Source organism: Stegostoma tigrinum, chromosome 7, assembly GCF_030684315.1.
Source record: "Stegostoma tigrinum isolate sSteTig4 chromosome 7, sSteTig4.hap1, whole genome shotgun sequence".
Taxonomy (NCBI): Eukaryota; Metazoa; Chordata; class Chondrichthyes; order Orectolobiformes; family Stegostomatidae; genus Stegostoma; species Stegostoma tigrinum.
Genome location: NC_081360.1, coordinates 30,615,572 through 30,634,087, shown reverse-complemented (window position 1 = coordinate 30,634,087; position 18,516 = coordinate 30,615,572). Strand labels below are relative to the sequence as shown.

General features: G+C 41.6%; 1 protein-coding gene across 17 annotated transcripts in view; it reads right to left on the bottom strand.

Annotated features, from left to right (window-relative positions):
• satb2 (SATB homeobox 2) overlaps positions 1–18,516 on the bottom strand; it is a 175,807-nt gene that overhangs the window by 14,588 nt on the left and 142,703 nt on the right. For 15 of the 17 annotated variants that reach the window (XM_048535018.2, XM_048535021.2, XM_048535020.2 and 12 more), the window contains one exon: positions 7,145–7,252. The exons of the other annotated variants lie outside the window; for them this stretch is intronic. In XM_048535018.2, the coding sequence (XP_048390975.1) occupies positions 7,145–7,252 (108 nt within the window). The remainder of the gene's footprint in view (positions 1–7,144; positions 7,253–18,516) is intronic. 17 annotated transcript variants of the gene reach the window in all.

Below are 18,516 nucleotides of genomic sequence, written 5' to 3'. Positions count from 1 at the left end.
AGGGGTTAACAGGAGATTTGATTAAGTTGTTCAAAGCCATGAGATGCCTGAAAGAAACTGTATAATTTCTATGAAAAGATTCAAAAACATCAATCAATAGCATCAGGATAATATTTTCCTATTTGGCGAAGTACAAAACCGGAAACTCTGGTGCTGCATTTTTGAAAGGCAAATCAGGGCAGGACTTAGACACTTAGTGATATGGTCCTGGGGAGTACTGCTGAACCAAGAGGTCTTGGAGTGCAGGTTCATCGTTTTTTGAAAGCAGAGTTGCAGGTGGACAGGACAGTGAAGGCGGCATTTGGTACGCTTGCCTTTATTGGTCAGCGTATAGGAGTTGGGAGGTCATGCTGTGACTGTACAGGACTTTTGGAATACTGCGTTCTGGTCTCCCTGCTATAGGAAGGGCGCTGCAAACTTGAAAGGGCAAGGAAAAGATTTACAAAGATGTTGAAAGGTGTGAACTATAGGGAGAAACTGGCGCTATTTTCCCTGAAACAACGGAGGCTGTGGGGTGACATTACAGGGGTACATAAAATCATGAGGAGCATTGCTAGAGTAAATAGTCAAGGTCTTCTTCCCAGGGTAGGGGAGTCCAAAACTAGAGGGCATGGGTTTAAGGTGAGAGGAGAAAAATTTAAGAGGGACTTAAGGGGCAACTTTTTCACCCAGTGGGTGGTGTGTGTATGGAATGAGCTGCCAGAGGAAGTGGTGGAGGCTGGTACAATAACAACATTTAAAAGGTATCTGGGTGTATATATGAATAGGAAGGGTTTGGAGGGATATGGGCCAAGTGCTGGCAAATGGAACTAGATTAATTTAGGATATCTGGTTGACATGGACAAGTTGGACTGAAGTGTCTGTTTCCATGTTATATATCTCTTTAACTCTATTTGCTCATCATTAAAAATTCAATACTGAATTCTGGAGGAAGCCCTTTACTCAGAGAGTTGTGAAATGAGGAAAATAATATCTGGAATGGCTGAGGTGAATAGCATTTATTCATTCAAGGAAATACTAGATAAAAGAAACAGCAGAACATGTTGATAAATCAGAATGAAGTAAGGCCTGCTGTGTTCATCCAGCTCCACACTTTGTTATCTTGAAATAAGGCTGGGTAAGGTTTGTGGGGCATATTAATACCAGCAGAGAACAGTAGGTCATGGTGCCTGTTGCTAGGCTGGAAAAAACTGTATAATTCTACGTAATTTTCTAATTGTCTAAACAAATCTTTTGCATCCATCTAAGACAGCAGATGAGGCCTTGGTTGAAGTTGTCGAGCTGTGCAGCAGGCATTAGCATAGCAATGAATTGCAAGCACTGCCTTTATTCTTGTTCCTTTTTGGGATGTGAGCATTGCTGACTGGCCAACATTTATTGCTTGTTCTTAGCTGCCCTTGAGCTGAGTGGTTGGTAGGCCATTTCAGAAGGCAGTTTACAGTCAATCATACTGCTGTAGCTCTGGAGTCACACATAGGCCAGGCCAGGTAAGGATGGCTGATTTCTTTGCCTTAAGGACATTAACGAGTCATAGGGGTTTTCCTAACTACTGGCTATGGTTTCATTGTCACCAGCAGATTCTTAATTATTTCCTTAATGCTTTCAAGTGAACAACATAAGTCATCCTTAGGAGAATGATCTGAAGACCAAAATCAGTTCTATACTGCAAGAAGTTAGCATCTTCAAATGAATTATATACAAACAACAGACAAGGCCTTTAAAGAAAACTATGATTTGGTATCTCATGGAGAATTATATGTTTGCATAGCATGTCCCAGACAAAGTCAGGTCCCTTAGGAGAACCATATCTAAGATGGGTTAGAACAAGGTAAAGCACTGTTCTGAGAACGATAAGTCACCAGGAGTCAGGTGGTATGATTTGTTTTAAATAAATTGTACTTTCTTTCCGGATTGATGACAAAATGTGCAACAACCTAACTTTGAAGAGTAGTTGTCAACTCCTATTTTCTGCCACTCTTGATGTTAATGATTCACGATAGCAAATTTCCGGGCTCAGCCATCATGCACAGGAACTTAAACCATGAGGCAGGCCACAATCACTTAAGAAATGGTTAATATTTAATAGAATTTCATATGTTTGAGGGGCATTTAGTTTTATAGTCGGTTATTTGTGTGCTATTGATCAGATCTCTGGTGTAAGATTCTCAATTTTACCTTCCATTTACCATAAAAATGTGGCCAAAAATGGCAAGCTACATCCATCATGTCTGCGATAGCAGATACCCACATGGTGTTAATGTATTTTTCTCAGTCGTATCTGGTTTTATCTGTATGCCTTTCCCTGTTTCAGTATTTCCTTGTTGTTTTTACACATATGTTGTTGAGGAATTTGCAACTATGGTCACTTATTTTCTCATGAAAAAGAGGAAGTGTTGGTGATGGAGTCAGAGCTATGCATTCATTTATTGCTTCTGAAGCAGCACTCAAAAATTCAGGAAGTTATTGTTATAATAGAGGGTTTTCACCATCATTATGTATGGGGTATGGCTGTTCACTTTACCTGCCTCTCACTTTGGGCATCTGGCAGAACACTTACACAGGGAGATCAAGATTGTTAGGGGAGAAAGCAAACGGGAAAGAGGTTACAATGCCTTGCGTGATCCATAAACTCAAACACCGACATTTATCTAGCTATAGTACTGGGATTATAATTTCAAATCAAATAAAAGCTAGAGGGATTTGTTTTAAGGTGCTGCAATTTAAAATCCACCAAAGCTTCACAATCTATGCTTATGACTGCAACCAAATTTGCTGGATGATTTTCGATAAAACATGGCTTTTCTCAATCCCTGTGGTGACAGTAGCGAAGAAAACAACTGAATGGAGACAAAGGGATGCCTGCTACATCTTCAAGCAATCAACAAGATAAAGTGGGCATTGGAAAATTAATAGAATAACTCTAGGAATTGTTGCAAGATCAGAATTATCTGAATTATAGAGAAAAGGTGTTACATGATTGAAGACAAAGAATTCACTCCTGACACAGACAGTTAGGATATTTTTTGTTTCTTAAGGACAACTGCTATAGTTTTGATGATATTCTCCACGCATTTTATTAGTACTTAAGTCATGGGTGTGGTAATAATTAGCAAATTATTTATAAAGTATGGGAGACATCAAGGCAAATGATGGGTTGAAGAAGTGCAACTTCTCCAGCAGCAGACATCGTATCTTAAATCCATTGGTAAAAATGAAATGCAACTCTATAAATAATAATTTTTCAGGAGTACACAGATTAAACCAGATAAGAGGAAAAACAAAGAAGATAAAGGGGATAATGTTCTAAACACCACAATTAAAAGCAGCTGGGAGCCATGTGTGAAATATTGCAATACAAGCCTGCAGGGAAGGAAGTAAGATATTGAATGATCATGTTTAGGAAAGTTGTAATATGTACTGGTGTTATGGTAGTGCTCTGGAATTTTTTTCATGGATATTTATGGAATTTTATATATGAAATAAAAAAAACTCAGGGATTAACTTCCAGTTTTATTTGCAGGTGGGATTGTTCACTCCTAGATTTCAACATGCAAAACTTTGAATGCTAAATTAGATTCAGGTGATAACTTGCTTTAAACTTCGATGGGGGAAGATTCCTGAAACACTTTCAATATGACTGCCTTATATTGCAACCTCATGCGTTCCTTGCACATGTGTGTGGTCTGGTCGTTAGTGGTGGTTTTTGATTGGTACAATTTGACTTTTCCTAGTCACATGGCTTAAACCACTCAACATTCATTTGTGGTTCAATTAAAATCTAACAGACCCAATTATGTTTAATTTGTTTTAATGAATCACATGTAAATGGAATACGTTTCAAAGTGGGATAGTTTCTGAATTAAGCCTTAAGCCCCATAAATCTGGTTCACTATATGGCGATCATCATTGGTGGATCACAGTCTTTAACATCAACTGCATTCTATGTAGACAATGGCAACCTTCCGTAGGTGAAGCATTGGTAGAGAACTTGTTAAAGTTGGTGGCTTACTGGGTTAATATTTTCAACATTTTCCTTTACTAGTCAACTCCAAAATCATTTGCATTACCTGCAAGGTCCACTCCAAGTCACTCACCATCTTAGCTTGGAAATGTATTGCCATTCCTCAGTGCCACTGGATCAAAATCCTAGAGATTCCTCCCTAATGGCATTATGGGTCTACCTTTAGCACCTGGACTGCAGCAGGTCAAGAAGGCAGGTTCTTAATTTTGAAGACCACCACCGCCTTCTGAAGGCCACCTAAGGATGGGCAATAAATGTTGGCCAACCAGCGACACCCACATCCTGCAAGTGAATTTTTAAAGAAGTGCCATCTGCTGTGGGACAACCTGAGAGTAACACGAGGACACATGGGTTTTTGGCAAATGATGGAAGACTATTTAACCACTGAGATTTGTGGAAATAGAAAAAAATAGGGAGTATGGAGCAGGGCAGAAGATTAATTAGAGTCAATTCAAGTTCAGGAAGAGAGAGAGTGAAAAAAAATTGGATAAAAAGAGAGAGAAAGAACTGAGACAGCAAAAAGCAAAGCAAGAAAATAAACTAGAAGATTTTGCAGTGTAAAAATCCCCAGCAAAAAAAAAGTTAAAGCTTTAGAAATGAGACTCCAGGAGGCAAATTGTTTCTTTTTATACATATCACAAATAAAGAATATCTTTACTCATTTAAATACCAGCCCTAAATTCCAAAATTAATTGCTATTTGAAGTGAAAATGTTTCAACTTCTTGAAAGCATGGGAATTTGATGGTCAGCTGCCATTTTTGAGAAATTACCAGAGCAAATCATCCAGCAGTTTATGTTCATTTATAATTGGCAATGTTTCTCTTCTTTGACATAAGTTGCTTGATGATTTGCACATTAAAGTGAACTTGCTGTTATTTTGGAAGAAAATTTTGGCCCAATGCCTGCTTCTTGTCTATTATCGGGTGAATGAAAGTGACTCGATGTTTGAGAATTAACATTACTGTGCTTCACTTTAATCTTCCAAGTACTCTAAATTTTTATATTGACCAACTTAGTAATGTTTGATTGGCATTCTATATTCAAGGTGCATTGGGAAGCTGTTTCTTTCTAACACATGAAATGATGGTGAATTTTGAAGCTTTGAAGTATCAGCTGATCTTTTTGTCATCAAATTAATGACTGGAATGCGGGGTCTAATGGGCTAAATTAATTAAAATGTGAGCATGTGCGTGTGTGTGAGAATGGGAATGTGTGTGAGAGTGTACATGTGAGACAGTGGGTGAGTGCATGTGCGAGAATATGAGAACATGTACCTGAGAGAGCGTTTGAGAGTGTGAGACAGTGTGTTACTGTGAGTGTGTGAGAGTCAATATGTAAGAGCGTGTGTGCGTGACAGAGAGAGCAAGTGTTTCTGTGTGTCTGTGTGTGTGTGTGTGTGTGTGTGTGTGTGTGTGTATAGTGTCAGTGTGTGTTGTTGGGGGGGCGAGTGGGTGTGTGTGTGGGTGTGTGTTGGTGTGTGCAGGTGTGTGCATGCATGCGCATGTTACACCCTGGCTGCCTCGCAATGATCTTCAAGCAGAGCTGATAGATTGCCCGTCATGGTCACTTGTTGGCCTGTGAAGGGTCCCCAGCAGGAATGGTTCATTAAAAGAAAACTTAAACTGCACAGTGGTCTCGGCATGACCACAGCCAAGAAAATGTCGTCTTAGTTTCCCATCACCTGCTGGCATAGGATTAGCTCCTGCTTTTGGTCCAGACAATGATGATAAAATTGACCCTGTATATTTATCTGTGTGTCTATCCAGCAGTCTGTATATGTGCCCACATAGATAGTTTTATCTACTCAAATAATCCAGTTCCATTTTGCAGTAAGGGAATGTGGTAAAACTTGGCACCAGCTGAAAGCTGCTAGTTAATGTTAAATAATTAGTTATATCCTTCTCACGCAGGTTTGCAAAGACAGACAAAATGAATACATAGAGGATATAAATGAAGACAGGCTGGATACAGGGGCATTTAGCCAGCAACTGTAACTGAATTTAATGCTACCTGCATATGAGTATATGAGTTGTGTCTATCCTTGTTAGAGATGGAGTAATCATTGAATCATAGATTGTTAGAGACAGTAGGAGGCTATTTTACTGGAATATTTGTGCTGGTATTTGTTTGATTGAAATGATCACAACCATTCTTATACATGATAATTAAATTATACTTTAAAATGTATCATGAAGTTTGGAAACAATATTATATTTGCTCATTTTACATTAATCCGGGTGCAAATGAAAGGCAAAAGTTTTGTCGACATTACCCATGTCTAATTTAGGGCAATGTACAAAAACCTTCTGTCATAATCAGGATAGTGGATACTTCAAGTTAAATTTGCAGATCCTGCAATACAATACCTGATTATCTTTCTCCAGAACTACATTCAATTCTATGATATGCATTTTTGGTTCTAACTATATGCCATCTTTTACCCCCAGAGCATTAACAATGTGCCAGTTTAAGACTGATTATAAGACTGAGGGATGAGCCCCTCACTTCATTCTCAGGTGGAACTTGCTGATTTTAAAATGCTTTTCTGTTCGCAGTGTAGTGAATTTGGCATTTCGGACAGAGTTAGGGTTAAATGGAGATGTAAGAAATGTGGCCCATGTCCCTGCAGCTGAATAATTTATGCAAATGATCAGCCACAGATTAGCAAAAAATTTACTGCACGAGCGGTGTGAATTTAATCGTTGTGCCTGAGCTAGCAAAGAAAATGATCAGTGCTTTCATTTGCATGAAGCTCTCGATCTCACTATTGTTGTATGTGGCCCTGTAGCACTGGAACTGTTTGTTAATTTACAGCTGTGCTTTGCAGGGTGAGATCCTGCAGTTTTCGGGAAACAGACCCATTGCATATGACATGCTTGCCTGCCTCCATATGGGACAGAGACAGCAGGTACCACAGCTGTATCCCTCCGACCAGATTACCTTGAAAGAGATTGTCTGTATCTATATCTGCTTTCTGCACAATCCATTTATTCCTCTCCCAGCTGATGCAGTTATTATTTTTGAAGTCATTTTTCTACTGCTTTGCTTTCAATATTTTGCTTCATTTGTCCCAGTTTTCACTGGAATCACCATTCTTCCCCACCTAATACAAGCTTGCTCACCTTCAAGCATCCTCCTTCAGCCGGGTGTGTGGGTGAACGGGTCACAGACTCTCTAAGGACTGCTGATCCCAGTGCAACTCCATGTTCAGTCGATCGGATGTGGGCTTGCTGCAGGACGAGACAGACAAAGTCAAGTTTTCCCCTTGGGGTGACATACTTGGCTCTTTAGGAAGCAATCCATGAGGTAGCCTGGCTTGGAACAGAACAAATCTCAGCCCAATCAGACAGGCAGAAGTAGACATCTCAGCTAAAAATGAATTTGAGACCTTTACCAGGTACATCAGCAACATTTTCACCTTTCATAGCCTCAATGAACTGATGTAGCTTTACAGTACATACAAACAGACAGAGATTAAGAATAAAACATGTCAAACTGAAACAATATCCCAAAGCCACTTAACATCATTATCTAAAATTTATTCTTTTGTGGATTGTGCGTGTCACTGGTCAGACCATCATTTATTCCCCCTCTCCCTAATCATCCTTAAGGAAATCTTGGTATGTTGTCATCGTGAATGCTGCTGTTCTCAGAGTATAGGTACACGCAGTGCTATTAGGAAGAGAATTCCAGGATTTTGACCCAGCTACAGGGAACGAATAGCGATATGGTTCCAAGTTAGGGGGATGTGTGGCTTGGAGGCTACTTGTGAGTGATGGTGTTCCCACCCATCTGCTGTCCTTGTCCTTCTAGATGGTACTGGTTATGCATATGGAAGGTGTCGAGTCTTCACCATACCCCCAGACCTCCCCCTCACTGAGGACAAATGGTCAGTTCTCAGCAAAGGCCTCAGCTGCATTCCCCTGCGCCCACACAACAATGAATTCCGTTCACATTTGGATGTCGAACTCTTCTTCTGCCGCCTCCACCTCCCCGCTTATTTCTTTGACCAGGAGTCTAACCCACTCTCTGCTGAGCCCTTCTCCTGCCTCCAACAAACATTATCCACCCGGACACCAGCCCACAGCCTCCTACCTTCCCTTGACCTCTTCATCTCCATCTGCCATCGATCACCTTAATCTCTCCACCCCTCTCACCCACTCCAACCTCTCCTCCAGGGAATGCGCAGCCCTCTGCTCCCTTCATTCCAACTTCAAACATCACCAACAAACCCGCGGAGGCCAGGCGCCAACTCTCTGACACCTCCTCCTACCGCCCCCTCAATTATGACCCCACCCTGATCACCAAACCATCGTCTCTCAGACCATCAGTAACCTCATCACCTCAGGTGACCTCCGACCCAGAGTCTCCAACCTCATCGTTCCTGAAACCCCACACCGCCCGTTTCTATCTCCTTCCCAAAATCCATAAACCTGACCACTCCGGTTCACGCATTATCTTCGCCTGCTCCAGCCCCATTGAACTTGTCTCTGCTTATCTTGACTCTGTCATTTCCCCCAGGCCCAGGAACTCCCCACCTACATCCGGGACACCACCCACACCCTCCACCTCCTTCACGACTTCCAATTCCCTGGTGCCCAACGCCTCATCTTCACCATGGACATTCAATCTCTGTAAACTTGTATTCTCCTTGCAGAAAGCCTGAAAGCCCTCCGCTTCTTTCTCTCCCACAGGCCCAACCAGTCCCCCTCCACTGACCTCCTCATCCACTGAACTGAACTTGTCCGTATTCTGAACAACTTTTCCTTTAACTCCTCCCACATCCTGCAAATTAAAGGGGTGGCTATGGGCACCCGTATGGGTCTGAGCTCGGCCTGCCTCTTCATAGGATGCGTGGAATAGCCCCTCTTCCGTGGCTACAATGGCGCTATCCCCCACCTCTTCCTACACTGCCTCGAGGTCCCATGAACAGTTCATCAACTTTACTAACACATTTCACCCCAACCTCAAATTCACCTGGGGCATCTCCACTACCTCCCTCCTCTTCCTGGACCACTCCGTCTCCATCTCTGGCAATCATCTTAGCACCGGCATCTATTTCAAACCCACCGACTCCCACAACTACCTTGACTACACCCTATCTCATCCACCCTCCTGCAAGAATTCGATGCGCTCCTCCGAACTCTTCCGCCTCGGCCGCACCTGCTCCCAAGATGGACTGTTCCACTTACAGACATCCCAGATGTCCTCTCATTTCAAGGACTGCAGTGTCCACCTTCTGGTGATCAAAAGTGACCTCAACCATATCTTGCACTTCCTGCACTTCTGCACTCAAACCCCTCCCCCCCAATAAAAACAAAGACAGAATCCCCCTGGTCCTCACATACTCCCCCACCAACCTCCGCATCCAGCGTATCATTCTCCACCGCTTCTGCCACCTACAATCCAACCCCACAACCGAAGAGATACTTCCCTCCCCACCCCTACTTGCCTTCTGTAGGGGCCACTCTCTCTGTGCCTTCCTTGTCTGCTCCACTCTCCCTACTAACCCCACGACCTCTGGCACCTTTCCATGCAACCGCAGGAAATGCTGCACCTGTCCCTACACCTTCCCCCTCACTTCCATCCCAGGCCCAAAACAAACTTTTCACGGCTTGTCTACATCAGTGAGACCAATTGCAGTCTCAGGGACTGTGTCTGTGCTCTGTACTCACTAACTGACAACACTGTCTGGTCGGCAACCACTTTAACTCCCCCCTCCCACTCACTGGATGACATGTCCATCCTGGGCCCCCTCCAGTTTCACAATGACGCCACATGCAAACTGCAGGAGCAACACCTCATATTCTGCATTGGGAGCCTATAGCCCAATGGCCTAAACGAACAATTCACCAGTTTTAAAATCTCTCCACCCCCAGGCTCATCCCATGTCCAAACATCTCTCTCATCCCCGCCTCCTTGACCTGACACAACCTGTCCATCTTCTCTCCCACCTGTCCGCCCCACCCTTCCCACTGACCAACCCCTACTACCCGCTACCTGCATCCACCTATCACCACCCCACCTACTTTTCCCCACTCCCAGCCCTCCTCCCTCTATTTATTTCCCAGCTCCCTTGCCCCTCCCCATTTCTGAAGAAGGGTCCCAACCCGAAGTGTCATCTCTCCTGTTCCTCTGATGCTGCCTGGCCCGCTATGTTCCTCCAGCTCCACACTGTGTTGACTGTTGTCAAAGAGACCTTGGTGAGTTGCGGCTGTGCATCTTGCAGATCCTAAGCACTGCTGCCACTGTGCATGGGTGTTGGAGGGAGTGAATGTTTATTTTGGTGGATGGGGTGCCGATTAAGCATGCGGTTTGTCCTGAATGCAGTTGAGCTTCCAGGGTGTTGTTGGGAGTAGCAATTAATCAGAAAAGTGGTGAGTATCCTATTGCACTCTTTACATGCGCGTTATAGATGATGGAAAGACCCTGGAAGTCAGGATATAAGCTCATTGTTTAGTATTTTTAGTCTCTGACCAGTTCTTGCAGCCTCAGTATTTATATTATTGACTAGTTCAATTTCGTACCAATGATAGCCCCAAGGTTTTGATTACCAATTAACAATAAAGGTAGATTCCTTTGATGATGAGTTATAACACATGAAATGATGTCTCTCTGTCACCCATATTTTCTGCTGCTGAAGATGCCCCTTGCATGTCACTTCCAGCTTAAGATATCTCACATCCCCTTTTCCAGTCAGTAGACTAGGCTGGACAAAAATATTCCTCAACTATGATTTTCTGACAGTCAGAGATGGTCGTAGGTCATCATTTGCACTTTCCAGTCAGCAGTCAGAGCTAAAACTTGGTTCAGCCAACTAATGCAATGTAACAATGACAATTATCAGCTGAATAACTTCAGCACTCAATGCCACAGCAAATCTACCAGCACACATACCTTTTATTTCATATCATCCTGTGTATAATCAATTTATTCAATTGCAGACATTTAAAGTTGTGTATCTCCCTCTTTTGGACTTGAATGGATAAAAGTAAAACACATCGATGCAGCAGGCTGTCACAGAGGGGGATACTCTCAATGTTTGCATTTGTATCCAATCTCAGTTACACCATTGATGAGAATGGAGAATGATGATTGGATGTTGGGAAAATTTGGAGCAAATCACCTTCACCCACTCCCCCACACTCTGAGCAATAAAGTTCAGCAGAGTAGGGATACAGGTATGAGATTCAGCTACTTATGCTCTTAGCTGTTGGTAGCACATGAAACAGAGAAATTTTGAGAGAGAATGGAAATGTTTTCATTGCCAGTACGCAAAGTTATCGTCTTCACAGTACTTGAGAAACCAGGTGACAATTCATTTCATTTATACAATGAGCCACTTGGCTGGGACAGATGTTAAAACACTCCTGTTCTAAAATCAAATAGGTCAGTGGATAGCCACATCCATTATGTTACAGTCTTTAAGGAAGGATATCATCTCCTTTTCTTTTTATCTCTCTTGTTCTGACATACAACTGTTCCTTAGCAGGTAGTAACTGGAAAGCTCAACTTGCTAAGCCTGGGTTAGAAAAATGATTTGATGTTTTGCAAGTTACTAAGTTAGATCTTTATGAACTTTTCATAACTGAGAAGTGAAAGAAATTGAACACAATACCTTACTCTGAAACTGTTCAATGTTTATTGTTACGATTATGAAAAATGACCTCCACTATGAGGCAAGATAACAAAGTGTGAAGCTGGATGAACACAGCAGGCCAAGCAGCATCTTAGGAGCACAAAAGCTGACGTTTCAGGCCTAGACCCTCTCTGATGAAGGGTCTAGGCCTGAAACGTCAGCTTTTGTGCTCCTGAGATGCTGCTTGGCCTGCTGTGTTCATCCAGCTTCACACTTTGTTATCTTGGATTCTCTAGCATCTGCAGTTCCCATTATCTCTCCACTATGAGGCAAGTTTAGGCTTCTTCAAGGTTTAACTAAATTAATTCGATCATTGAGTACTTCTGTAAAGTAAATTGTGCCTCTGACATTAAATTGTATGACCAAAATTACATTTAGAAATAAACTGTGAACTTTTATCACATACATATATTTACGATGTGAAAGTCCAGTGGCTGATCATAAACAGGTCATTTACAGCAGGGAGACTAAAGAAAGTCTAATAATAAAATTCAAAATGTTACACTTCTACACATAGTCAGATAGTTTTAATGAAGAACATGTTTTATCCTTCTGAACTTTAAGAATTTGCAATTAGTTATTTGACTGTACAGAGTCAAGTCATTGGTAATTTATGTGTCGCGCATGGTGTCATTAGTTATCACGTTGTCTGGTTTATAGCAGCAATGCACATCCTCAGCTGTCCCAGAGATGGTTGCAACTGTTATCTGTACAGGAGTAAGTTTTCAACACAAAGTATCCCACAGTAACACCATCAAATGGAAAAGTTTGCCTCTCAGTTTAACTAATAATTATATATTTCCATTGATTTGGCATTATTAAGGTTAAATTGCACCGCAAGCAATAATTTCAAGGCTTAAACACCTTCAAACAATTGAGCCTAAAGGAATATTAGCATTAAAAAGCCATTAAACAGCTTATACCTTAAAAATTCCAGTTAAAATATGTTGGTAGTGTGCCAAGAGTTAGCAAGACTTAGAACTTCTGCGACAAATCAGCATATCACACCTAGACAGATCCTTTCCAAAGGCTGCATTTGTTAAGCTGTGCAAACACTAAACTAATGCTGCAGAGGTCAAACAGTCAGCTTTGACTCAGCAATAGTAGCACTCTCACTACTGAATCAAGAGGTTGTTCATTTCTTAGGGCTGAAGATACAATCAGTGCAGTACTGATAGTACTGGAACAGTTCTGCACTGACAGAGATGCAGTCCTTCAGAGGACACTATGTTTATTCGAGGTCCAACCAGTGTGTCACAGATGGATATTTGCAAGACTGGAGAGGAGTACTGACCAATGTTCATCCCTCAACCAAACGTATCAAAACAGATTAGGTAGGCATTTATTGCACTGCTGTTAGTGAGACTTTTCTAAGCACTGATTGATTGCTGTGTTTTCTGTAATCATACAGCACAGAGGATAGTCTTTCAACTACTGTAGTATTTTGATGCTGAGCTATCCAAATGACCCTATTCCCCACTCACCGTGCAAATCGCTTCCATTCATATATGTCGTGAATTTGCTTTTGAAGTTACTATTAAATTTGCTTCCACCGCTCTTACATTCCAGATTACAAGAACTTGCTGTGAAAACAAAGGTCTTCTTATGCCACTTCTTCTTCTTTTGTCAACCATATTAAATCTGTTTCCTTTGTTTACCGATTTTTCAGCCACAGGAAAGTTTCTCCTCATTCGCTCATCAAAATCCTTCACAATTTTGAACATCTTCATTGAAGCTACTCTTAGCCTTCTCTGTTCTAATGAGAACATGCTGAGTTTTTCTAGCTTTTCCATTGCCTATGGTACCATTCTAGTACATTTCTTTGTGGTATCTCCAAAATGTTAACATCCTTCCCAAAGACTGGCATTTCAGAATTGTGCACAATTAACCATCTTAGGCCAAATCAGAAATTTATGAACAACCAAAACAATTGCCACAAATGGCTGGAAACTTGAAGACAAGACAGGAAACGCCCATTAATATGCTATTGATCCCACAGTAACTCGGGAACAAGAAACAGTCAAACTTTCAGCTCAGCGACCTTTCAGAAAAACCGCTTAAGTTAAAAGCTGGAGCAGTCTTAAACAAGTGCAGAGAGAGGGAAAGAAGAGAGAAGGAGAGAAAGGAAGGGAACGTCTCTAATAGGGCAGAATAGAGAGTGACTAATTGTCAAAAGGGATGATTGGTACAAGTCAAAAAGGTATAACTGTAATTAATAAGGGACATAAAATGGGTCCAGCTGAGTTGTATTTAATAATACCTGCATCAGTACAGGCAACAACTGACTGAATAAATGGGAACAGTCACCATGATCTGAAGTTGTCGAACTCAATGCCGAGTCCAGAGAGGTGTAAAACGTCTGATCAAAAGATCAATTCCTCCGTGACCCTTATTTACAGCCAAACTGACTCCGTCCCTGAACCCTGTAGTTTCCCCCATCTCCAGCACTGCAACGCCTTCCTTAACCAATATTATCACCTCTTCTTTCTTTCCTTTCCTGAACACCTTTTACCCAATAATATTTAACATTTCGTTCTGGCTTTCCTTTGGAAAGGACTCCGCCATCACCACAACATTGTATTTCTACGTGGTAATCTGCACCCGTAACTCCCCAATCTTACTAACTATACTCCATGCATTCATATATATGCAGCATGATCCTGATTTAGAAAGTTTTAATTTCTCCCGTACTCAGAAGTCAGTGATTAAATTACTATTCACTATTTTTGTGCTTTTTGCCTCCTCCAGTGTTTTTATGCACTTTAATGCTTCACACTGATATTCCCTGCTGCTTCCTGGACCTAAGCTAGTTTAAAGGCTCCCAGCCGCACTAGACAAAGACCGAAAAAGAAGTTAGCCCTGGCTTAGTTCAGGTGCATTTGACTTCCACAGAATCTCCCCAGTACCAGGCCCAGTGTCCCAGAAATTTCTCAGAATCACAATTATTAATGTGCAGAAGGAGACCCTTTAGCTCATTGTGGTTTTTTGCACATTTTAACTTAGTGTCAATCTCCTGCCTTTTATCTGTAACCTTGCACATTATTTCGGTTTAAATAATCCCCCAATACTCTTTTGAATACCTTGATTGTTCCTGCCTCCACCAAACCTTTAGACAGTGTATTCCAGGCTTTAACCACTTAGTAGAGGAAAGTCTTTTTTTTGTCACTTCATATTTGCTTCTTTTGCAAGACCCTTTAACGCTGCTTGGAAAATCCAGTGAGAGTGTGAACAGCTTCTCCTTATCACTTGTGTCAGACTCCTCATAAACTTGAAAATTTCTATCAAATCTCCCTTTAGCTTTACTCGCTCCAAAGTAAACAGTCCCAACTTCTCCAATCTTTTGTAGTAACTGAAATGTCTCATCCCTGGAGCCAATTTCATAATACCACCCAGGAGTATCATCTGTGGCCAGAGAATCACCAGCCTGTTCCCCTGATTAATGAATCCTCTGTCATTACTGCTCTTTTACTCTTCATTCTTCCCTTCTGTACAGATGGCTCACCTGGAGTGCCAATGGGCCTATCAATTCTTGCAGTCCACTGAGACACCACTGTATTCACGGGTCGCTAGAACCTCTTAGCATCTACCCTGTCAAAGTGCCTCAGAATGTTATACATTGCAATAAGAGCAGCTGTCATTCTTCCAAACTCAACAGAAAATAGAACCAAGCTATTTAGTCTTTTGTCATACAACAACCACTTGAGTCTGCCTTGAATTGTCTCTGGTGCAAATATAACCCTTCTTAAATGAAGAGATCCGAACTACATACAGAAGATCTCATGGTGAAGTACATAGCATCGCTGCCTTTTTGCCAGTAGCTTCTAGCTCAATTCCTTTCCAGTAGTTGACGGGCAAGAAAGATACATTCATAACATGGTCAAACCCACTGAAAAATCTTGCAACATTCATTATTGCCAAATGTAAAGATTACAAGATAACCCTGATCAACAAATATATGATGGGAAGGAAGCTGAAGTCTCTATAATCACTACTCATAGTTCCTGGACTAGATTGTGCTTGCAAAAAATGATCAGTTAGGTGTAAACAAGCAAGATGGGTCAGATAGGTGCCAACAGCATAGTGTTCACTCCCTGTTCCAGTTATGATGGATTTGAGACCTGCTTCCATCCCTTCCCAGAGCGGACATCATGGAGCTGCAGGTCAGACCTTCCTTCATTCAGACAATGAAAGATGATGAAATTTTGTGCAGCGCTCCATCTGTGGCCTCTTCACTTCTCTGTACAGCGTAATAAGACTTATGTAACTTCTCTACCTCTATACTCTATTACCTTTGTATTAAATTGCATTTGCTTTTCATATTACTTGCTACAGACGCATCACTACTTTTTGTGATTTATGTACAATCACACTCAGATCCCTTTGTATGCCAGTATTCTGCAGTCTCTCTCCATTTAAACAATATTCTGCTTTTCCATTCTTCACACCAAATTAACCGCCTCGCATCTTCCCACATTACACACCATCTGCCAAATCTATGCCCACACATTTAATCTATCTATATCCCTTTGAAGGCTCTATGGGAGGAATTTAAAGACCACCCACCCCATCCCAAAGCGTGTTTGCCAGTGGGAGGCCAATTTATTTGATGGCAAGGTGGCATGTAGGGATCCTGCTACCGTCCCACATCTGCCCCAATTACATCTGTGGTGTGAAAATTGCCCTCCTGGCCATTTAGTGATGCCTGGAGCATCCTTTATAATTAAACAATTAATTAATCTCCTCCACAGAGAATGCCAGCTCTAAAACCTCTTCCATGGTTGGTTCCAGAATGTAATATTCTAAGAAACTAACCCAAATACAATCTATGAATTCATCCCCAAGGCAACCTTTGTCATTGTGATTTGTCCAATCTATTGGATTAAAATTGCTCTCAACTTTTTTTCAGTACTTTTCTTACATTCTCCCTTTCTGTTTTGGATTGATTGGTGGAACGTGGGTCTCAGTGGCTGGCCAGCATTCATTGCCCATCCTAGTTGTCCTTGATATCTACTCTGCCCTGCAGTGTACCTCCTTAATAGGGGGTTTACAAATTACTCCCACCAGTGATTTCTTTCTCTTGCTATCTTCTCATTCCATCCCAATCTGATTCATTTGATCTCTGAGCCAAGACCATCTCTCAGTAACAGACTGATCTCATTCTTCTTTAATAGAGCTTCTCGACCTCTTTGCTTTTTCTTCTGACCTTGATGACCATCAAATACCCATGAATATTCAGTCTTTAACTTTGGTAACTTTTGCTACCATGTCTCTGTAAAGGACATCCTATCATACTAAATTATGAATATTTTTGTTATTGACTCATCCACCTTGTTATGAATGTTGAGGGTATTCTAATTAAAAGCCTTGAATTCCGTCTATTTACTAACTTTGCAGCTCTGATTTTGTTTGCTACTGTATTTCTAAAATTCTCTTGCTGTCACACTCTGGATGCCATTACTCATATTGTTACACTGCACTATTGCCTTAACCTTCCTTCTTAACTTGGTAAACCTCCCCTCCAAGATTCTCCATTTCAGCATTAAATTTAAAGTCCTTTATAAAACCCCAGTTATATAATTCATGAGGACTCTGGTCCCAGAGCAATTTAGGTGAAAGCCATTATGTACAGCTCTCTCTTTTCTCCCATGTTGATGTGAGTAACCCACAAATCAAATCCCATTTATTTCCATACCAGCTTCTAAGCTACAAATTCTACACAGATCTTAGTTATGCAATGCCAATTTGCTCATGGTTCAGGTGGTAATCCAGTCACTACTACCTTTATGGTTCTGGTTTCTAATTTACCCACAAGCTACTCATTATTCCTTAGCAGAACTTTGTTTTCTCACTGTACCTATGTCGTTGGTACAAATGTAGACTGTGACATCTCACTGCTGCCCCTTCTATTTCAAGTTCCCTTTCATTGCCACACTGCAGGGATTCTATGATTCTATGATCTCAGAACAGGTTCTTAATGTTGACAGGGGACCTGCTGAAATGGGAATTCTGAGGACAGGAGAGAGGATCCACTGTCCTGATCAAAGAAATGGAGATAAAAGTGGCAGAAGAAAAAAAAAATCCGAACCACTCTGAGCTCGAAATTAATTGAGTTTGAGGAATAAAAATCTGAAACTTTGCTCGTTTTTGTCCATTAGGGGCCAGAAAAGGGAAGCTCAAAGGTATACTGAAAGCACAGTAAAGAGTGGATGTTTTAGAAACATTTTACTAACATCCTTGGTTTTGTACGCTATACCTCTATTATTAAAACCAAAGACTTCAATTCTTTCCCCATCTGGGGGCAGCATGGCAGCTCAGTGGTCAGCACTGCTGCCTCACAATGCCAGGGGCCCAGGTTCGATTTCAGCCTTAGGAAACTGTCTGAATGAAGTTTGCACACTCTGTGTGTCTGTGTGAGTTTGTGCTCAGTGCACTCGTTTCCTCCCACAGTCTAAAGATGTGCAGGTTCGGTGGATTGGCCAAGCTAAATTAACCATAGTGTCCAAGGATGTGCAGCCAGGAGTCTTAGTGATGGTAAATGCCAGGTTACAGAGATGGGGCTGTTGGAGGGGGGAGGTGGTGTGGTGTGTGTGGGATGCTTTTCGGAGAGTTGGTGTGGACTCAATGGGTTAAATAGTCTACTTCCACACTGTCGGGATTCTATGATCTTTCTCAACTTATCGCTTCAAAGGTTTCTATGTTCCAAGATTTTCCTGCTAAAGTGTAAAACTTCATACATCTCTGCATTAAATATTATCTGTCACGTGTGTGCCTGTTTCACTCAGTCCTCAATACTCACCTGAATTCTACTACTAAACTCTTCATTGTCTAAGCACATAAAACTTACAACAAATCCGG